Below are 22,582 nucleotides of genomic sequence, written 5' to 3' on the forward strand. Positions count from 1 at the left end.
AACAAATGTCTGCTTGTCTTGTTATCTCTTCTGTATCGAAGCTGTCCCAGCCAGTTTTTCTCATCTCACTGGGCTCTTCATATTGTGCTACTTAAAGGCAGTTGGTAAAAATAGCAGCAATTTTACTTTCTATATGTGTGTTTGTGTGTTTTCTATCGCTGAGGCTTTATTTGGTATTTTAATCTGGGCTTACTCACTGCACTTTTAAGGACTTATAAATCAGAAGTGATAGTTCCAAAAATGCATGATGTTTTCCAGTCCCTGACTTGCAGAGAACCAGTGCTGAGCTGGTTCACTATCCCTCTCTAAATATATTTCATTAAGAACGGTCCATATGGTGTGTTAGGGAGAAGGGGAGTGCAGAGCAGAACCTGTGTCTGCCAAAGAAAACTGTTTTGATCTAATGTTGAGCATAGTACAACTTTGGGGGGGGGGAAATAAACATTGTCAGATGGGTGCTGCCAAATTTCACGATTTATCAAGAGTTTCAGGCTGTTGAATGATTTTTTTTTTCCCTTCTGAATACTCCAGTTTCTGGAGTCTTGTGATTTACACAAGACTGTTCATTTTTGAAACGTGTTGTAGAAAACAGCCTCAAAATATGGAACCAGGAAGCCTCAGTGTCAGCAGGTTAATGAATCCCTTGCTGCATTACATTGAAGATCTGGTGGATCTTTTGGTGCCTGTTGTGATTTGGAGGTGGTGAGTTGTGGAACATCGGGGTTCACATGAAGCGGAAGACAGGGGAAAGTAACTTCTCAGGGTATCAGGTATATTTTATTTTCCAAGGTAAATCCATCTGACTTGTTCTGCTGTTCCCTTTGAGCTTCGTTCACTGGTTCCACACGCTGCTTCTGCCATCCCAGCAGCTCCAGGTATGAGCTGTGCTGGTGCAGGGACACACAGGGAGCTCAGTGCCCTCAGGAGTGTGCTGGTGTCCCTGAGGGGCCCGTGGAAATGCAGAGCTGGTGTTTTCTGTTACTTTTGGCCAAACAAAGTCCAGTTCCTGCATCTCTGCAGCCCTTTGTGTGGAGCTCTGGACCAATGACAGTTGCTGTTGTCCTCAGAGAGCCTCAGTCCCATCTCTGCACTTCCCATCAGTCCTCAGCACTCGTTTGTTTTAAGGTGGGACAAATTTAAATGCCAGAGTTTGAGAAACGAGCAGTTTTCCTTTCCTTGAGCCTCAGCCCTGCCTGAGCTCTCCCCACTCAGAGCGATGGGAATGGCATCATTTTCAGGAGCAAACCCAAAATTTTCTCATGATTTCATTTAGTCTTGTTTGAACTCATTGTTCTTAACACATCCAGTGAAGTTTTTCAGGCTTGTCTGAGGTGACTTCACACCAATAAGCAGAACCTCCTGTCACTAGGATGTGCAGCATTTTATACCTTTCGGGCTTAGCACGGGAAGGGTTTGGAAGATGCCACCTAACGAGAGTCTGGGGAGCTGGAGGAGCTGGGTTTGAGCTCCTGACACTCAAGACAGATGTGATTTTGATCCTTATGATCTCCCTGGGGCCTGATGTGTAGATCTGGACAGTCTCAGTGCCGTATCGAGCAAGAGGAGGTCGAGGACAGCCAGGCTGGGAGGGCTGGAGAGGGGAGGGAAAGCTGTGCTCCTGCTTTGCTGAGGAGAGTCATTCTAAACTCTGACTCTCCTGGTTTAATATGACCTTCAGAGCAATGAAACAGGCCTGAGTCTGTAAAACAGACTGTTACAGAAAGGGCCAAACAAAGAGGCATCTCTGGCAGGAGGAAACCCGAGTCCTGCACAGGGGTCTGTGTTGGGGCTGTTCTACTTCTGGCCTTGATTTGTTGCCTTCTGACCTGGAACAGGTCACTGCTCCCACTTGCCTCCTCCCTACTCTTTTTGATCATGTCCATTTTTTTTCTTCTTGGGTTAGGTTTGAATTTACTGCACTGAAGCAAATTTTCCAGGAATAAAAGGGGAGGATTGCAGTAGAGAATGAGCAGAGTATGAGAACAAGGAGGAGTCCAAAGGGCCTGTGTCCTCCAGCAAGGTTAAAATCTGTCTGCTCCAGCCTGCTGTGGATCTGGCTGTGAGATCAGCACTGTAACCTTACTTATGGGAGGGGATAAATCTAATTTCTACTGCACTTAAAACTGGGTTAGCAAAGCACAAGCAAAACACTATGGAGAACATTTGCTTCAGCCTTGTGGGGTGGGACAGATCCTTCCACTTTCTCTTAAAACCATGTCCCAGCTGCAGCCAGCCCAGTTATAAATTTGGGAGTTGTTTCATTGCTTGTTTCCAGGTTATTTTTTCTTTCTTTCCTTTTCTTTCCCTCCTTTTTTTTCCCCTTTGCCTATTTTAAGCCTTGGCTCCAAACGGAACGCTCTGCTTCCCACAGTCCTTCATCACGCAATGTTTTCAGCAGACACTCAAGAATTAAACATGTACAATTTCCATAATACTGATTATCCCTGTTTAAGTGCTATTTTAGAGGGTATTAATTTCTGTTGCAGTAGCAGCCGCAGCACTTAGCATCACCAGCCCAGTTTTCCCTCTGTGCCTTAGGCTCGGGTTTGGCAGGAGCTGGGATTTGGCTGGAATTGCTCTCCACTGGTTTTAGTGCTGTTTTCAGTGGGCAGGGAGGGAGGCAAAGACATCCCAGGGAGGAGCTGGTGCTGGGCTGGGAGACGGCTGCCTCTGTCACTTCTGATATTTTCTGGGTTTTGTATGCAGAAACACAAAGCACAATTAGAATACAGTTATATATCCTCATCGTTATTAAAGCTTGGATTAACATGACATAAAGTTTTGTCTGGGGAGCCTTTTGCTATGGCTCAGGGAGCATTTTTGTGTGACAGTAATAGGCTACAGTTAATATACTTGAATGATACCAGAATCTGTGTAATAAGACAGAACAAAGGGGGTTTATTTGAAGCTGAATTACAAAGGTGGAATTATCATTGTGAACCATCCACTGAGATCGCAGCTTAATTATTGGATCTGGCGATATTTTGGCGTCATAACGAGGAGCCAGGGAAGCAGAGGTAAAATATGTGCATCTCCCATCTCAGAAGGACATCTTGTCAGTCAGGAGGGATTGATGTGTGGACCTGTCACCTCGTTCTTAACACCCAAATCCTCTCAGTGCCCGTTTTTGCCGTTTGTTTGATTTACCGAGCCTGTTTGCCATGATTCAAGAGGCTCTTGTCGCGTTTCTAGGAGAGATTCATCACTGGGACATAATCCATTCAAATAGCTTTTGGGCAAGAAATAAAAAGTGTTTGAAGCCAAGAGGTTTCAAACAAACGGTTCAGAGGCAGCTGTTAGGCCCTGTGGGGGGGAGGAGGGAGGGGGGATTGTTCTCCAGGGCCTGAGAGAAAAAGGAGTGAAGAGGTGGGAGCTTCCCTGGGGAAGGTTTGCAGGGAGGTGAGGTCTGGGGCAGACAGGGGAAAACACACCTGCCCCGTTCATGTGCCCACCACAGGTCCCAGGCAGGTGGAAACAGCAGCTGTGGAAAACTTTGGGCTGTTTTCATGTGTAAAGTATTACTCAACCATCTTATATTTGTGTGGATGGTTATCCCACTGCCTGTGCCTTCCAACCCAGTTACACGGGTAGTAAGTGTGGGGGAGTAGGATTCTTTTTTTAATTTTCATTTAGAAACTAAAGAAAATTACTTGTTTTTCACAGGAATCGCTTTGATGATGTAAGTAGCTGTGGGAGGTTGAATGGCTTCAACAGAAAAAAAAAACCAACCTTCACAAGAGAAACCCTTGTTTTCTCTGCAACAGGCGTTCAGAGAGGAGTGATGTGCTCAGGAGCCTGGGCAGGGTGGCTGCCCTGCAGTCCCTCTGCTGTGCTGGGGGCACTAAAATCTGCCCCTCGGGTTGGGGTGCCTGGGTGAGCTCTGTCAGGCTGATGCCATGTGTCAAACTCCATTTGCCCCACGATCCCTGTGGTTCTGGGCACTCTTCTCTCTCCCAACAGGGTGGCAGGGGCAGAGCTGGGGAGGCTCAGGGGGGGGCTGGGCTGGCAGAGGAGCTGTGCTGCTAATTGCTTTCTTTTTCATATTATATTCAGGCATAATAGCCTGTTCTCCGGGAGGATTGCCTTTCCCAGCACTTCTTACTCCGGAGCCTGACCCGAGCGGAGTGGGAAGGGGTGGAGCTGCAGGAATAGAGCCAAGGTGCTGTCTGAACCCCTGGGCTGGAGGGGCAGGCTGCAGGGAGTGTCCCCAGGGCTCCTGTTTTGTACCCCCCTGGAGTCAGGGGTGGATGGCAGGGCAGGGGCAGCAACTGCCACCACAGTTACCAGGAATGATGATTTTCTGCTGTGAACAGGCTTGAAAGACTCATTCCCTCGAGTGTCTTTGGGCTCCTGCCCTCTCATCAAGGCTAACAGGTGGATTTTAAGAGGTAAAGAAGAGCCCAAACCCCTGAGCAGCAGAAATCAGAGCGTGTGTTTCGTGCAGGTTATTTCTCCCCTCCCGACGATGCTGTAGTGCAGGTGATGCAGAAGTGTTTCGTGCAGGTTATTTCTCCCTTCCTGACGATGCTGTAGTGCAGGTGATGCAGAGATGTGCAGGGGCTGGAAGCCCAAGGAAATCCACATTCCCAGCCCTGGGTGTTCCAGTGCTGGGGCAGAGCTCTGGTCTTTCCAAGCAGGTTGTGAAAGCACAGCCAGGGACTTGTCTTCTGGTTTCATCATTAATTTGTGGCAGTGGGAAAATCACTTTGGCCTCCTGGCGTGGGCACTGTGAGCTGTGTGTGTGTGAGGAGCAGTGAGGCTCTGAAAATAATCCCCAAAAAGGGAAACATCATCAGTGCAGCGAGTTTGGGGTGAGTGCAGCTCTCACCTTGCCAGCAGGGTCAGGGACTCGGAGCAAACTTTGTGGGGAGAGCTGGTGCAGCCACTGTGCCCCCTGTGCTGGGGGGGGAGGGTGTGCTTGGATCCCAAGCACCTTCCTGAGCGCAGCAGCAGGCAGCACTTGTCACAGCAAAGGTTACCAGTGCATTGTATCTTTTCCATAAATTAAAAAACTCTTTGAATGTAGAGAGATAAGATGCGCTTGATTTGGGGTTGAAGAGCGAGGGAGGAGAGTTCTGTTTAGGACAAACAGCCCTGGAAAAATATTCCTTAATATTCAAGTCAGTATATGAAAAGAACAATAAAAGGAGAAAGGATCCAGCAGGAAATAAAATGAAACTTTTTTTCATTACAGTCAAAGGGAACTTAGATGAGTTTTCCTTTGCTAATAAACTGCAGTTTGATTCTGCAGCTGAGCCTTTCGCTGGAGCTGGCTGTGGCAATTGTTCATCCTCTTTTTTTTTCAAACTCTGGGCAATAAAAAAGCCCTTCATGCATCAGGAAGCCTCGTAATGCAATCCTTGTCTTATCTTCACACTTATTCAGCAGGTATTTACGAAAGGGCAGCAGGAAGCTCTCTAAACCCGATCCTGTTACTTTGCTCAGGATGTCTCTTAATCAGATCTGTGTCCCCAGTCTGGCCTGCCCTGGGACTGCTGCAGAGGCATCTGGGAAAACACCCTGGCTTTCCTGGGAAGAGAGTTTTTCTCAGTATTCTCTATGGCAGGAGAGGCTCTGAGCTGGTTTTCTGTATGGCTTCAGGGCCCTGAGTGAAACCCAGGGGTTATTCTTGGAATCTAGAACAGTTTGAGTTGCAAGAGACCATAAGGCTCATCTTATTCCAAACTGCCATGGGCAGGGACAGATTCTGCTAGACCACACTGCTCCAAGCCCCATCCAACCTGGCCTGGAACACTTCCAGGGATGGAGCAGCCACAGTTCCCTGGGCAGCAGCACCCTTAGAGTAAGGAATTTCTTCCTAATATCCAGTCCAACCCTGCTCTCTGCCCGTGTGAAACCATCCCCCTTGTCCTGGCACTGGTGAGCTCCCTTCAGGTACTGGAAGGCTGCAGTTAGGTCACCCCAGAGCCTTCTCTTCTCCAGGTTGAACGATCCCAATTCTCTCAGCCTTTCCTGGTAGGAGAGGTGCTCCAGCCCTCTGATCACTGTGATGCCCTTCTCTGCACTTGGATGCTGTGGCTGCAGGAGAGAGGCAGAGGCCGAACCAATGCTGTAACTAAATGAAGTGACAATGTCCCTCTTGCTGCAGCCAGAAGGGAGAATTTGGCTTGTCAGGCAGTGGTGTGGCTAAAGCCACCAGGAGCAGCTGCCCCTCTGGCTGGGGCTGCAGTGGGCCAGGCCTGGTGGGCAGCACTCCTGAAGGAGTGTTGGGAGAGGAAAACAGATTGCAACTTTGCAGTGCTAATATGCAAACGAGCACCGTGAAGGGAGGAAGAATTATTTCTGCTGACGGCGCCTAATGTTCCGTGAAAGCAGAATCACCCAGCGCCTCGCACCTGGCTGGCTGGAGCTCTGAGGGAGCAGTGCTCCTCCACTGCCCTGCCACCGAGAGGAGGAGAGTGCTGCTCTCCCCTCCCAGCACTTACTGAGAGCCCCCGAGGGACTGGAGGAGCTGAGCTCCTTTGAGCTTCACTGCTGTTGACTCCTGTGATATTTGATATATTTAAGCTTCAGCTGAGCGATGTGGTTCTGTGGAGCTCTCAGCAGAAGAGCAGAAGTTCTTTCAGCGTCGGAAACTTAAGCCTGTAAAGCCCAGCAGCTCCCCTGTGAGTGCCAGAAGAATGGTTTCCAGTCACTGTGTGCAGTTAAGCAGTGCCATTTGGGTGGGTTTGCCTCGGGTTTCTAGCTGGTGGTGCCTCCTCCAGGCAGGAGGGGAGGGGACAGGGCTGGAGCAGGGCCATGCACCTTAGGTTCTGGATCTGACAAGAAAACACTGATCAAAAGTTGCTCACTTGTTGGGGAAGTTTGTAGAAAATGATGAGCAAGATGTGTACGGGGAGATGAGGGGCTTGAGTAGACAGAAGGGGCAGGGTGAGTGTGGGAGGTGGATATGATGCCAGCAGGGAAAAATCCAGGGTGGTGCTTGGCTCTGGGGCCGTTCTCAGCAAGATGCTGCTCTTCTGTGGGGAGGTTTGAAGTTTGCTGGTGCAGTTCTCCATGGGCTGTAACTGCACAGTGTCTGGCAAACTGCTCTTAGCCTGTCCTTCAGGGCTTTGTGTGTCGCCAGTGACCTCGTGGAGTTGAGTCTCAGGTTCTTGCTGCAGGGTGGTCGTGGTTACCCCGTGTGCTCTGTTCCCTCGGGGTCTCCGAGCACTGAACTGCATTAGGACACTCATTATTTGCAGCTCTGCTGGTCTGGGAGAAGGGCAGCAGGGCCAGGGACGTCTCTCTGGCTCCTGTGCACTCTCTGAGCCGCAGCCTCGTGTCGGCTCCTCTGACTCTCTTATTCCATTTCAGAAATGCAGCACTGGAACCTATTTTCCCGTCAAGCTAAGGAGGCCCAGGGGACAGGCGCTGTGTGCCGGCAGGCACGGATTGTTCTGGGCAATTAGACCTGGCTGCAGGACGTGATTGCAGAGATCAGCCCAGCCCGAGGCTCGCGCTGCCCTGCCCTGCTCTGCCCTGGCACAGCAGCTTTGCTGCCCCCTAAAAGCACAGCGAGCCCTGCAGCTGGAGAGGGAGCTCTGTGATGGGCTGCGTGGCTCTCTGTGTCGCTGCTGTCTTCAGCTTGATGTCCATAGTGAAAGGCATCCCTGAAGGACCTGGTGTTGCAGGTCCAGAGGAGCCGTGAGCTGCCAGTGCTGCCTCCCAGAGTGCCTTGGTCTGTGTCCTGTTCTCTTGCAGGGACCTGATGCCAAAGGAAGAACTGTCTTTATGTTTCTGAGTTGTTCATTTGTTGGTTGGGGTTTTTTTTTGGAAGAACCTTGTCTTCCCTATTAGTGTTGTTAGCTAACATGTGCTGGAAATCTGGTGGGGACAAGGGAAGCTCTCAGCCAAGACAGCAGGTACAGGAACACTCTGAGAGTGCTCATGTGGTTTATAACTTGATGTGAGCACGGCAGAGCTGTGCTTCCATCAGTGCTCCATATTATTAATGCCAGAGAAGGAATTAATGAGGAATAGTCTTTGGAGTCATCTTTAATTTGTCCTGCTGTGGAAAGCTGTTTTTTCTGGAGACCATCAGTCATCCATACATCCCCCGTGGTAGAGTACCCGTCAAGTAACGTGTTGGTGTTTTGCAGGAGCGTTTTGAAGTCCAACAGTAGCCACAGTGCTTTTTGGCAAGCGTTGGGGATGCTCTTTGCCATGTCACGGCTGGTGAGCAAGCCCTGAGATTAACGTGATTGAATGACTGTTTTAATTTCAGCCCTGATGGAGCAAAATTAGTTACAATGATATGTGTGTGTTGAATAAAATTGTAGTTTTATTAGCTATAATTGCTGAAGAAGACTTTTTAAAGCCTTGACTGCTGGGGGGAGAAATTGCCAGCACTGGAATTTGTGCTTGCACAGTATGGCACTGATTGTTATCGTGGTGCATATGTCAGCCACGGTTGGGAAGTCGTCACCGCGGCGTGCCGGGAAGCGCTCAGCGAGGGACCTCTCCCTGTGCCTGCACCCCGTGGGGAGCACGGCCCGAATCATGCCTGGTCCCACAGGGTGTGAATCCCTCACCAGTCAGCTGAGAGCTGGGCCTGCCTCGGGAAGCTGCAGTGGTGCCTTCATAGAATCAGAGTCAGCCAGGTTGGAAGAGACCTCAAAGATCATCGAGTCCAACCCTACCGTGGTCACTAGACCATGGCACTAAGTGCCACATCCAGTCTCAGCTTGAAAACCTCCAGGGATGGTGAAACCTCCAGGGATGGTGGTTTCAGCCTGGAGGTCCCACTTTGCTCCCTGAAGCACTGGCTGGGATGGGGTGAGCATTGTGGGGTGGTGGGACAGGGCCTCCCTTCCATATTCTTCTGGAATCTTTGCCCAGGGAGATGATGGAGTCACCATCCCTGGAAGTGTTTTAGAGGCATCGGGATCTGATGCTGGAAGATGTGGTTTAGGGGTTTGGTGACAGGTTAATGGTTGGACTTGATGATCTTTGAGGTCTCCTCCAACCTTGCTGGTTCTCTGTACCTCTGCTGGGCTTTGCAGGGCACTCAGCCTGTTCATTCCAGCCATGGGCTGTGCCGGGTCTGATCAGCTCCTGCTGCCCTGTGGAAAAGAGGAGTTGAAAATTCCGAAGAGGAAAGTGGGAGGAATGACTAGAAAATACTGTGTTCCTGTGCCGGGCTAGATCACTTGCATTAAATTCAGAGCCTTTTTGAGCACAATTAATAGTCATTTTATTTAGGTCACCCTGGTTTTGTTGCTTTAAATGTATGCCTCCATTAAAGTGGAAGAAAATCAAATACATTTATCTCCGTGGAGCCTTTTGTGAACTGGTTGGGCATATTTTAAATAACCCTGGGAACTGTTAGGATTATTAAAGCCTTTGGCTCCTCCAGGTTTTTTTTCTTTCCTCCTATTCTCCCCTATTCCTCCTTCCAGGCAGTGAGTAATGAAGTGGTAGAGCCCTTCCTTTTCTCAGAGCCCCAAGTGGATTGGGAAAAAAAAAAAGAAGTTAAATAAACTGAAGCCCATTAGTTAGGCTTTATGTAAGAAACTGGGTCTGCATTGGCTGTGTGTATGGGCTGTGCTGGGACAGGGGAGGCTGTGGGGCTTAAGTGTCCATTTGTAGCCAGTGTTCACTGACAAGGCTTTGTTTTCTCCTCCTTTTGATTTACCCTGAGTGCTAAGACTGTTCATTTGGTAACACACTCTCACCGATGCCCAGAATTAGTCCAGATTAATCAGCTCCTTTAAGCCTCGGTGTTGAGCCATGCTGCATTTACAAGGAATTGAGGGTTTGGGTTCCAGCTGGTCTCTGAGTGCGCTGGGTGGAGGTAGCTAAGCCTCCCACTCCTGTCCTGGGAGATCCAGGGCTGTGCTGGGGCTTATCAGCCCAGAGATCGGGCTGACCCAGGGTCCAGCGTGCGGTGGGCGACGGCCAAGCCTTGCAGGTGGCACTTCTGTCTTCCAGTCCTGCTTCTAACCCTGGAAAAAACTTCCTTGTCTTTTGTATGCGAGGTGTGAGCTGCACGTTTTGAGATGAGGATCTGGAAAACTTGCAGCTGGGCATCTCTGGGCGAGCAAGGGAGTGTCGGGCTGGGGGAGAGGGTTAGCTTGGCCGGTCACAGCTCCTGAGTGCACTTCAGTTTCTCTGGGGGTTGGTTTTTTTCCCCTTCCCCTGAAATAGGGATCAGTTTGCTTACTACAGGGTTTACTGCCGGTTACCTTGACTGTGTCCCTTATTTCTCCTCGCTGAAAACTTGAACAAGTCGCTTGTGTTTGCCTCGCGGAGAACCGTGAGAAACGGGCTCTGTGTGTGAGCAGTGTGGTTTGCTCATTCTATTCAGCCCTTTGTATATTCAAATTCTTGCAGTTTCAGTTCTTGCTGTTCTGCCAGATTTCCATACCATTGATGGGTTTTCTGCATTAATAAGTTGCTCTCCCCCCTCCCTCCCATACCCTCGCCACCTTTTTGCAACTGGTGAAAAGTTTTTCTGAGCGCTCTGCCCTCTCCATATTGATTTTCCTCTCCTGCTTGTCTCACCAGCTCTTAGATGTTTTATTTTGCGAAGCGTTAATAGAATTTTCCTTTTGCCGCTGCACTTTATCTATTCAGGAGGCTTCAAGAAGTCTCATTGTGTCACTGGACTATGGAGGAAAGAGGCTATTCTTCTGCTACAATGACTGCCCTAAAAAATAACGCAGGGTGGGGTAAGCTCAGAAAGGGCAGAGACGGAGATAAAGTGTTCTGACCTTAGGAAAGAGAAAAGATAACCAATTAGACATTGTTGAAAGGGCACCAGCTGGCTCAAAGAACACCCCACTGATTATTTTTTTTCAAGGCATGCTCGGGCCATGTCTGAACTCGGCTGCAGAGCCATTCCCCTGTGCAGGTTTCGTATGTGTACTGGCAGGGCTGACCCTTTTGCAGGGAGCTGGTGCCTGGTCCCGGTTCCAGGGCTGAGTGCTGCTGTGGGAGGGCTGAAGCTCCTGCTCCAGGGTGTCTGAGCTCTTCAGGGTCCCAGCCAGCACCTGGAGACCTCCCAGGTTAGCCCATGCAGCCTGCACTTGTTGCTGCTAATAAGGGTTTCTTTGCATAAAAGGGATCTCTGCCAAGACCTTCATTCCAGGGATGCAGGACTTCGGTGCATGTGCTGGTGTCTGCCCAGAGGATGTGTATCCATGGGGAGATGTGTTATGTTGGACAGGTGGGAGAAGGGGATGGAACTGCAGATCCCAGTATGACCAGGAGCTCTGCCCAGAGTCCCTGCAGTGCTTGATCTGGTGCCAGGGCCTGTCCCTCCTCTGCCCTGGCAGCTCTTGGAGGAGCAGGATGAGGCTGTACAGAGGTTCAGACTTGTGATGCTGCTGCTGCCAGCTAAGCGGAGCCCGAGGGGCTGTGAGACCTCAGGCTGAGACATGGCCATGCTGGGGTGTGGGCAGTGTTGTGGCTCGTCTGACATCTCTTCTCCCTCTAACAACCACACAGCAGCTTTTTTGAAATCCCTAGCAATGTCCTCACAGCAGGAGGTGTCACTTAGGCAGGACACCCTGGAGACCCTGGCCAGAGCACAGAGGACCCTGGTGGGTCTGTGCTCCTGGGCATCCAGGAGCTCTGCAGGCTCTGGGATGTGGTTTGAGGCAGAAAAGCTGCACAGGAAGAGTCTCAGGTTAAACCCTTTGCAGCAGCTGTCGAGTGGGGATAGAGGCACAGGGAGCTGCCATGCCTCAGGAAACAGCAGTAGGTGCAACATGTAATTTTTAGTTCCAGTGGGGCCAAGACCTGTGAGAATGAAAAATAAAGATTGCTGAGCAAACGGAGCCCTGGAGCAGAGATAAGCAGCAGTGGCAGGGTGAAGGGCAGCATTGTCCTTATCTGCCTCCTGCTATGCTCGTCCTGGTGGGGAGACAGACAGCAGGACAGACAGCGCCGTGCTTGGTGTGGTCTGGGTGTTTCAGCGTGTCAGCGTCTCTGGGGCTCAGTCAAGATGGGGATCAGCAGACCTGCTGCTCTGCACTTTTTGCAAACCTCTTTGACTGAAAAAGAGCAGGTTAACCAGAGACAGGTTTGCAGATGACTTGTAGGATCTTGTAGGGTTTTGCTGTACCATATGTTTTACTGTCTCCTGGAACGTGTTTCAGTCCTGTAGGGTTTTTACCACCTGCCCAGCCAAGGCTGAGATGGTCATTCTACACAGACATGGTCTGGATGTCTGTGCCCTGCCTGAGGGGATGGTTGGGGGGACAGGTAGACCCTTTGATGGTTCTGTGCAAGGTGAGGAGAGTGTAACATCATTTTAAGTTATTTACCTGAAATAGGTGATTATAGAAAGCCAGAATATAATCACAAGAAGTAAATAAAAATTACTGGTGGGGGAAAAAACGTCAAAAAACCCCAACCAACCAACCAAAATGCCCAAACCCACACCCTCAGGCAAGCACTGCAGTCCTTCAAAGGATAAAACCTTTTCTTGAAAGATCTTCTCCCTTCCTGCAGCACCTTTTACGATTCAGTGTTACAGGGTTTCATCAGCCCAGAGTTTACAACAGGGAATTGCAAGTCTGTAATTCCTTCCCCGAGCTTGCCCAGGATGTGTCTGGTGGCACTTGGGACTCACCTGCCCCCACTCCTGCGGCCTCAGAGACACAGCTCAGAGTGATAGTGCTGGGAAATCAACCCAGCACAACATCCTTCTGCAATAAGTGCAAAATTTTAGGTGTGGCTGCACAGATTAAATGGAGGTGGAATAAATCATGCAAATCCTAATGAAAGTTGAAAGCAATTTGGTTGCACTTCAATACGTTTCATCAGTCATCTCTCTTCTGAAGTGGAAATGCCGAGCCTGATGCGAATTAAACTTTCTCCCTCCTCCCTCTCCCCTCTTTCCTCCAGCTTTTCAAAAGCCCTTTTGAAAACCTCTGAATACCTTTCTTGGCTGACCAGATTTTACCGTGCTCACACCTCTTTTAACCTCCCAATTCTCAGCCAAGGCAGTGACTCTAATTTGGAGAAGTCATGGGCCTGATTTGCATCCCCAGTTCCTCTCTTGGCCCTTCCTTATCTCCCTACAAAAGGGAAATGAGGCATGGCCAGGGATTGATGTGAGGTGGAAGAGCTGCTTAGATATTTGCCTTTTTAGGGCAAACACTTTTAGTGTTTGCTTTTCCACTTTAGGATCAGATGTCAGCCAGGATGGAGGGTGAAAGCAACAGGTTTCCAAAACGAGGAGCTGTGTCTGACCAAACTCAGGGAGACCTGATCCGTGGAGGCTGCTCCTGCCCGTGTGCCCCTCCCTGGTGTGTGTGTGGGTCTCTGAGCCTCCAGCAGTGTGCTAAGCACAAATCTCTCCTCTTTGTCTTGCAGGTAGAGGATGCCATGCTAATGTTCGACAAGACGACCAACAGGCATAGAGGTAAGAGAGTGAGAGCTCAGACCTCAAGTGTCACAGCCTCTGCGTGGGGAGCACAGCCCAAACCAGTCACCCAGTGGCTGAGACCGGGGTGCTGAATCCCTCTGTCCTGCAGGCTGCAGAGGAGGGGCTGGTTGGCATGGAATGCAGGGTGAATGTCAATTGTCTTGCTGGGAATGACTTCTCTCTGGGAGGGCCATGGTCTGGCTCCCTGGAGAGTGCAGGTCCCTTAGAGCTGTGTGTGGAGGCTGCTGGGAAGCAGCAGGTTTGCACTGAGGTGGCTGGCATGGCTCAGGCTGGGCGCAAGGCCAGTTAAGCTGGAATACCTGGAAATGAAGGTGCTAAACCCGTGCTGGGATCTCACTTTGCTGGAGTTCTGCTGCTGAGTGAGGACTGCTCGTCCTCCGGTGGTGGGAGCTCAGAACCAGCAGGATCTCCAGCAGGGGAATTTCCCTCCACATATTTCATAAGAGAGATGAGGTTTCATCATTGCTTGTACAGTTCTGTGAAGACGAGCTGCGGGTTATTTTCACTCTTATGGCCATTCCTTTCAGTGGAAATAAATGACACTGCTCTGTCTCTCCGGGAGCTGTTCACATCTCTGCAGCAGCCACTGTGTTCTGCCAGGAGCAGGGGAATGTGCCTGGGCTCTGCCTGTGGCACCAGAAACTGCTCTGGGGACAGGCTCCAAGACCCTGTTTCCTCCTCTCTGATTGAGATTGATTTTCTGTCCCTCTCTCCCTGCTGTGGTGTGTGTGGAGGCAGCGCCTGGCTCTGCCCCGCGCGACCGCGCCGACGTCAGCGCGCTCCAGCCTCCTCGGGGATCTGGGTTGATACTGTGGTTGTCTCAGCTGCTCCAAGTGGTTTGGGGAGGCTGCCAGAGGGTGGGAAGGAGCCTGTGCCCAGCCAGGATGGAGCCCTAAGAGCAGGAGATGGGGCAGCCCAGGGAGCTCAGCCACTGCCACCTCCCCTTCATCTCCGCTCAGGGTCGCAGGCCTGACCTCCCAGTGCTGTCTGAACCACTCGCTGCTCATATTTGCTGTAACAAGGAGCTCAGTGTGTGCTCCTTGGAGCTGGGTGAGTCAGGCAAGCCTCCAGGAGAGCATTCCCTCCCTCCAGCAGTCCCTCCCAGGCACTGGTTCCCTCCTGAAGTCAGGGATCGTAGCATCCTGGAAAATTCAGCAGCAGGCAAAAGACTTGCTTGGGAAGATAAGCTCTTCTGAGCCAGGAAAGGCTGTGAACAGCCAGTGCTGTCTGTAACAGGGACCAAGTGTTCAAAACTCACAGAGTTTGGAAAGGTCAACCCCTGACAACTTCCTTTTATATCCAGGGAATTTTCCACCCTTCTCTGCACAGCCACCCTTAAACAGGCCATAAATACCCTTCTCCATTCAGGATCTTGGCGTGGTGTTTGTTGCATTTCAAATCTGCCTGATGTGGAGCTTTTGTGCTGGGCACAAGGACCTGTGGGCTGGGGGCAGCTGGGGGTGAGGAGGACCAGGGGGCTCTGCTCCCAGCAAGGAACACACTCAGCAGATTTGGCCTCTGAGACACACAGGGATAGTTTCCATTTGCTGAAATGTCCCAGATCCTGGAGTTTTATTCTCACTTGGCTGTGCCTGCAGTAAGCTCTGTTCCTGCCCACTGAGCTCACTGATGATGTCTTCAACAGCTTGTGCTGCCCTGACCATGCTCTGCTGCCAGGGTGGGCAGGAGACTCTGCAGGGACATTAAACCAGAGCAGTGGTGTGTGAGTCCTTCCTGTGCTTCCTGCAAGCAGGATGCTCATTTCTTCCCTGCTCCTCAAGGTGACCTCTCCCCTGTCCTCTGCCATGGCTCTGCTGCCGTAAGCACTTCCCAAGACGGGAGGGCACCAAGAGGTGTTGGTGTCTGTGCTCTGCTAGTGCTGAGCTCTGCTCTAACAGCCCTGGTTCAGCGTTTCTGTGTTCTTAGAGGAGGCTGGAGCAGTGCACTGTGGTCCCAGTGATCAGGTGTGAGCCTGGGTAATGAGCCCCAGAGGAAGGATTCCTCTTCCAAAAGCATCTTTCCACTGACTTACCTGGAGACAAGGACTTAACTGCTGAAGTTGAGGGCTGCAGGTGTGGGGGACACCTTAGTTGCCATGAAACCTTTTGGGCTTTTTCCCCCACTGTGTGTGTTGAAGACAAGAGGCAACAGGTCATCCATTTTTCCCCCAGGAATTCTGTGAATTTATTTCATTGACTCATTTTCATAGCTTGTTTTTCCGATGTGCTAGCCATGACGTTTTGCTCTGTATTAGCATCCTAGTCTAAGGTCCTGGATGGAATCTAAGAGGGGAGGAACTAAGAGCCCCAAGGGACCAAAAGCAGACTCCAAATGCCATTGGGTGCAGTTGATGTTGCCCACACCTCCCCTTAGGCTTCTCTGGAGTCAGGCTCTGCACCTGGGTCTGTGCCACCCAGGGGCACAGAGTGGGCTGGAGCCCTTCTCCCTGCTCCTGGCAGAGAAGGGAGTTCTCTGGCCCAGGAGGGTCAGCTCTCCTGGGGAGGCTGTATCCCAGGGAACAGCCTCTGCTGGCTGAAGGACAATGCTGCTTATTTGCTGGGTTAGCCAAAGTTCCTGTGAGCGGGTGACCGAGGGCAGTGCAGCTGCCAGAAGGGCAGGAAGGACTCAGCTCCGTGTCTTTGCCTCTGCCAAGTGCGGGTGGAAGGAAGAATCAAGTGTAAAAGGCAGAGTACGAGTCATCTTCATCTTCACACTTGAATTGATCCAGTCTTTTCTGGTGTTTTTTCCCTTCTCTGTAAAGGTAGCTGCTGCTAATCAGGCTAATGAACTGGCTGAGGGCTGTGGTGATGAAGCGAGTTCTGCCGCCTCGGTCGTCGATAAAATCACCCTGGATTTTACAAATTGTGACACTCTGATTGTGTTGGGAGCGTGTTTAAAATGCGGCGGTGTGCGGCAACAGTGTTAATGGCAATTCTCGAAGCCACTTGTGGGTTGCAATCTGTATCTTCAAATTAGCCACGGGGAAGAGAAATGGCAGATAAAATATCCGCTGTGGTTTGCTGTCGTTAGTCTATGCCTGGAATAATCATCGTGGGCAAGGGAAGGGGAAAGGATTAAAATTCACTCCCTACTGCTAGGAGGCAAGATAAATTTCCTTGCAAGCAAATTGAGATTTGTTGACATAATTCTGGCACGTGTGTGTGTTACTCGTACGCGAGGCGTGCGGAAAACTTCCTGCCTTGCGTGGGGCACAGCTCCTCGGTCGTGGACCTGATGATCTTAGAGGTCTTTGGAGCCTCAGTGATTCTGTGGTTGTATAACCTGAGTAAGCCATCAGGCCAGTCGTGCTGTGCCTCTGCTGGTGTTGTCTTCTTTGTTAATGTCCAACTATTCCTGGATGTTCTCTAAGGAAAATAAGACTCAGCTATTGCGTTTCATGCCGATGTGTTTAGCCATGTTACAGACAGGCTGCAAAATCTGGGAGTATTTCATTGGAGGAGTATTGTGGGCACAACAGTCCCTGGCAGCATTGGGATGTCTCCTCCAGGGGTTCTCTAGCTTGGCCTGTGGGCACACAAAGAACCAGCACTTGGAAGGTAATTATCCCTGGGTCAGCTCAGTTAGGTGCACTTTCTTTTTGGGAAGAAAGTCTTGGTGATCCTCTGTTTCTCTCCCCTGTACTGTACTCTTGCACTTCTCTAAAAACCACACACAAAAGTTCTCCAGACACTCTAGCAGATCACTTTCATCACTTTCTTCACTGCCTAAAATTTCATAGAGCTGAAAATTACTGGGTCAGTCTTGAAAGGATTCAGTAATTGGAAAGAAAAAAAAAAAGAGGGTGGTGTTATTTTGTTACCCTTGCAAAGTGCAGATAAAATCTGGAGTTCAGCATTAGTTATTGATCTTTGGGGGTGGAGGGAGCCTGGCAGGATGATGATGTCCTTCTAACTTCATTATGGAGAGGAGCTCCAGGAAGCATCTCAATGTGCTGCGGAGCTGGACGGGTGGGGGCTGTGCCCTTGGGCTTGGTGCCTGGCGATGCCCGCAGCCAGCCCCAGAGACTGCATTTTGTTCCCAGCAGAGCTGAGAAGAAACCCCATGCAGGGCAGGCTGCTCAGGAGGGAGGGAGGGCTGGATCAGTGTGTGAGCTGAGAGGTGCAGGAGTGGGCTCAGCCCTTCCAGGCTGTGTTTTGTGGGAAGGAGAATGGAGTGGAGTATTGCCTGATAAATCTGTTTGGCAGCTCCCCTTCCTTCCTGCAAGTGTTAAGCATAGAATCACAGACTGGATTGGGTTGGACCTTAAAGCTCATCTCATTCCACTCCCTGCCATGGGCAGGGACATCTCCCACCAGCCCAGGCTGCTCCATGCCCTGTCCAACCTGGCCTGGAACACTCTCAGGGATGGAGCAGCCAAAGCTGCCCTGGGCAACCAGGGCTGGTCAGGGAAGAATTTTTTCGAAATATCCCGTCTAACCCTGCCCTGACAGTGGGAAGCAATTCCCCATTGTCCTGCCCCTCCAGGTCCTGCTCTCTCAAGCTGTTTTCATAGGAGAAGTGGTTTGATGTTGCCTTGGGATGCTCAGCCCTGTGTGCGCTCTGCCAGCATGTGCTTGTTTCGTGCGTGCCTGCAGCTCTCAGCCCCCCCAGAGGCTGTCCAGGACCTGCATCACGACTGCCCCACGTCTTGGACTTGCAAAAAGCCCAAGATTTGGAGTGATTGAGTCCCCTGAGCTGTAATTGTGGGTATTGAATGTAATACTATATGTTTGCCAAAGCTGTCCAGCCCCCAGAGTTATTTTCACATCAATTAAACCCTCGTGCACAGCTAGGGATGGCAGGGGAGAGAGGAGGGAAGTGACAGCATGTGATTTGGACTCCTTTAATCTCACAACTAAACAAAATTAGGGAGAGGCAGGCAGGCTGTGGGGTACAGAGCATCCTACGGCTCGAGCAGGGCACCAGGAGCCTGCTGGCACCCTCGTGTGGCACCAGAGACACGTGGAGCCTGGAGTGCCCAGGTCTGGGGCTTGACCCAGATTTGCAGAGCTCAGACTGAAAGATTGGGGCACCCAAACCCCCGTGGAGCACAGGGAGCCCCATCCTTCCCACGGGCTCCGCTCCCCAGGAGGAGGGTGAGGGCTGTCCTTCGTGTCCGCGCTGTCCCCATCAGCAGGTCCCAGTCAGAACAGTCATGGTCCAGGTGGAAGCAGTTGGTGGAATGGTTGTGTTTATTGGAAGAGACAGGAGTGATGCTGTTAGTGAGATATCAGCTGCGTCTCGCCGAAGGAGGAGGCTTTTCTGAGGGGGAAAATAGCCTTTTGTGCTCTGTCCGGCTGCCAAGCCCTCGGCTCTGGAGCTGATCTCTGAAGTTCTAATTGACATTTTTATAGATGAGATATAAATATAATTAAGTCGCTGCAATTATTTGTTTATCGCCGTCTCCCTCAAGTCAGACAAGGTCGTGTGCATTTAAAAATACATCCCCAGGCAGCTTTGAGTGAGGAGTAGTTAAAATATATAGAAATAATTGCCCAATTTGGCCGTCGCGAGCGCAGCTTTGCTTGGCACAGCACGGAGCGCGGTCGGGTTGGTGCTGGCAGCGGTGGGCAGAGGGAGACCCCAGGATTTTGGGAAAACAGACACGGTGCTGGTGTTTCTTCCGAGCTTTGATGGTGCTCGAAGGGCTCTGGATGAGAAGTGTGACATAAGCTATAAATGGAGGCAGTGTTATTGTTATTGCTTCCCGAGATGAGATGGGCTTTTATTCCCCTCAGCTGTATCACTTCAGGAATGGCACTCCGGGGAGTGCTGCTGGTTTTCGGCTCCACACCCTCCCTCCCCTGAAATCCATCCCCTTCCCAGAGGTTTAACCCTTGCTGGCAGAGCTGGGCAGTGTCGGTCTGCTCTGGGGGAGCAGGAGCTGTACACAGCGGGTTCAGAGTGATTTTTGAGCAAATATTTGCTTCTAAACTTCACATGAAGAGTCATTAGTTAACACTATTTACCATTGGCAGGCCTATCAGCGAGCACCATCCGTCTCACCTGCCTGTTCAGATTGCAGCGATGACATGTGCCGTGTTAATATTTTATGTGTGTGTGTTTTTAGTATTACATCCCCACTGATAAATATTCACGGCTCAGAACGTTAACGGCTGCGGAGCAGTGCTGACATCTCTGCTCCGTGTCGCCGTTCTCCTTGCCCTGGGGAGCCGAGGTGGGACTCAGGGTGGCTGTGCACAGGGAGGGGATTGTGGTGCCAGTTTTGGGGCTGAATGGGCACTTTGCACCAGATTCCCCTTGGCCCCAGTCTCTCTGTGCCCGGGCAGAGCAGTGTGGGTGCCCAGGCTCACCCCTCTCCTGGTGCTCCCTGCCTCGGTGTTAATAAACACGGAGCAGAAAGGGAAAGCTGCCAGTTCTTGGATCCATCCCCCTTGTTTTTAATTTCCTGGCCGGTGCCTGTTGCTGCCGCGGAGTGTGAAATAAAGGCAGCCAGGCCAGTGCGAGCTCTGCGTCCCAGCGGGCTCCAGCTCGGAGTCAGGCTTCTGGCCACGCTTTTCCAGGCCATTATGGAATGTCTCGGGCGGTTACAGTCACTCTGCCCCGGCCTCACGCTGGAGAACGCCACCTGAGGCTTGGAATAATTGCCCAGCTCTGTACTGTCTGTCAGACCTTATTGCTTAATTTTATACCCGTAATGAAAATTGCATCCAGAGGAGGAGACAGAGCGAGCAGCTGTCCTGGCTGGGATGCACCCGAGGAAGAGATCTCTGTGAGGCCTTCTCTGGAGGAAGGGAGAGGCTTGGCTGGCAGCAGTGCTTGGAGAGGGTTTGGCTTTTTTCTTTTCTTGTTTAACAAACAAATGCAACAATAATACTGATGATGAAGATGATGATGGCGAAATCTGCCAACCTCTGGTAAAGGCTGCAGGCACAGCCCAGCAGTTAGTTTGGGATCTCCATGTACACAGGCTTTACATTACCTGTCAACCTAAAGCACATTGCAAAGGACAGTTGGTTTGTAAACTCATTTGTATCTTGTCCTCATGGCCAACACGTGTAAAGAAATCACTTAATCCCCCGTGCCCAGGGGGAGAGCCCTGTGCAGTCACACCTTTCTGGTTATCCAACCTCTGCTCCATTAGCCCTGGCACAGGTCGGAAGGAGAGGAGATGCTGACTGAAGGCTCAGCCCTGGGTGTCTCCTCCCAGAGGCAGGAGGGGAGGGGATGGCCACAGTCCCTGAGCCAGCTCAGGTGGGTGTCTGTGCTGGCACACACAGGTCCAGTGTCCTGACTCCTTCCCGGGGTGGGAACGGCTTGGGGCGAGGCTCAGAGTGTGACTGGTGGGGCAAGTACAGCATTTCCTCTGGCACCTGTACACAGGAGGTACTGAACAGCTCTCAGACACCAGCTGAGCTTTCTGGCAGGCAGCAAAGGAAGGTTTTGCAGATCCCCAAAGCTGATACCTTGATCCCTCGCGTGGGAAAGCAGAGGCAGAGATGGGAGAGGGCAGTGCTGGTCTGTGTGGTGTCCAGGGCATTTCCTTGCCCTGAACTGCGGTTAGTGGTTGCTGTATTGAAGAGAAAAATCTTTCCATTCACTTAGTACTGAAGAGCATCAATAACTTGATGCAATTAGACCACAGTCATACTGGAGAGGGCAGAGGAAATCAGCAGAGCCACTCTCATCTCTGCAAGGTTCTTGAGGAAACCTAAAGTGAGAGTTGGGCAAATATTTAAGAACTGTTTTTAAATGATGGTCACAGCTCTGTTACACTTGCAGACGTGTGTGAGCTCTGCTGGGATGAGACACGGCGTGGTCTGCTCTGCTGGGCAGAGGGAGGTCATTTTAATACGAGCTCAGTGTGCCATCTCACTGGCACTGCCGAGCAGGCAGCTTGAGTGACAGAGAAATTAGCACAAATCCTGATGATCTCTGAATAGAAGAAACTCTAAAAGCCATGAATAAGTTCTTACTTATGAATCTACTCAGCTGATGAAACCAAACCCCTTTTGCTTCCTGAATGCAGGAGCGAAGTGATTAGCAGGGAGCTCTTGGAGCCTTGTGGGACTGTTTGGAAATGTTAATTGAGGAAAGGCCAGAAACGGGAGGAGAACAAAATGCAACATTTCCATAGACAGACAGTCTGCGTACAGCAGGCAGAATTAAAATCAGCATGGTGACCTTGAGGAAACAGGCAGCTCCTTGCAGCGTGCCCAAAAATGTGATGCGAAAATGTGGAGAGGCATTCCCCGGTGTGTTGGTTCCTTCTCCCAGTGGATTGCTGGGAGCAGACTGGGCCAGTCCTCTCCAGTATGCACGGGGGGAGCTTTTGTTCTTTGTAGGTCTGGGTTTTGTCTTAGCTGGGTTTGGTGTAAAGCTTCTGGAGCACTTGCAGAGAAGGGGTTGGTTTGTCACCTCGCTGTGCCCAGGCTGTGTGTGCTGCTGAAGCCCTTCATTTCACAAGGTCGTTGCAGTATGTAAAGCCTCCTGGTGATCTGTTTAAACAGCTAACACACCCCCTGTCCCCAAAATCTTGAGACAGCAGCAGCACAGGTTAGACAAATAGTGCTGGTAACAGCCGTCGTTGGAGCAGACACTGCTGTGCCATCTCACCGTCCTCACCAGCCCTGGCTGTGGTTCTGCTTTCTGGCATTTATTTCTGAGTGTTGGTACTGTGGGGGCAATGCTGATCCAGGCTGTGGGTGCTGTGCAGGTTCCTGGACGTGTGGCTGACCCAGCCCTGCTCTGGGAGCAGGAATTGCTCCCGGATTGTTTTGTGATGCAAAAGCTCCGAGTGACTCTGCTGCTTGTCAAGGGGTGGAAATGGAAGATTTCTTTAATTAGTTTGATTAATATGTCCTGGCAAGGAGTGATTTTTGCTTATCCTGGATGTTTTTTTGTATATATAAGCTGAAGTAAGAACATCTGGCACTTTTTTTGCTGGATCCAATAGAATAAATTGAAAAACAGCTTCTTGCAGAAAACTGCAGGTTGGCACATTTGGGTTGTGGGTTTTATCTTTGTAATTTATTGGGTGTTTTCTGGACCAGAAAAGTACCTTCAGCTAGTGTAATAATTCACAGATTGTTCTCCATTTGAAAACACCTTCAAATGCTAACAGCTTCCTGAATTCTCTGCTGTGGGAGGAGACTGGGAACGGACAGATCCAGTACCACTAACCCTGCTCAGCCCTCCTGAGAGGGATTCCAGACCCCTTTG

The 22,582-nt window shown here is 50.8% G+C and overlaps 1 protein-coding gene across 1 annotated transcript in view; it reads left to right on the top strand.

Annotated features, from left to right (window-relative positions):
• Nucleotides 1-22,582, top strand: part of MSI2 (musashi RNA-binding protein 2) — a gene marked incomplete at both ends in the record, with an annotated part of 124,951 nt that overhangs the window by 39,147 nt on the left and 63,222 nt on the right. Inside the window, one exon of the mRNA XM_009079237.1 lies at nt 13,327-13,375. Coding sequence (XP_009077485.1) covers nt 13,327-13,375 — 49 coding nt within the window. The remainder of the gene's footprint in view (nt 1-13,326; nt 13,376-22,582) is intronic.

Source organism: Acanthisitta chloris, unplaced genomic scaffold, assembly GCF_000695815.1.
Source record: "Acanthisitta chloris isolate BGI_N310 unplaced genomic scaffold, ASM69581v1 scaffold5867, whole genome shotgun sequence".
NCBI classification, from domain to species: Eukaryota; Metazoa; Chordata; class Aves; order Passeriformes; family Acanthisittidae; genus Acanthisitta; species Acanthisitta chloris.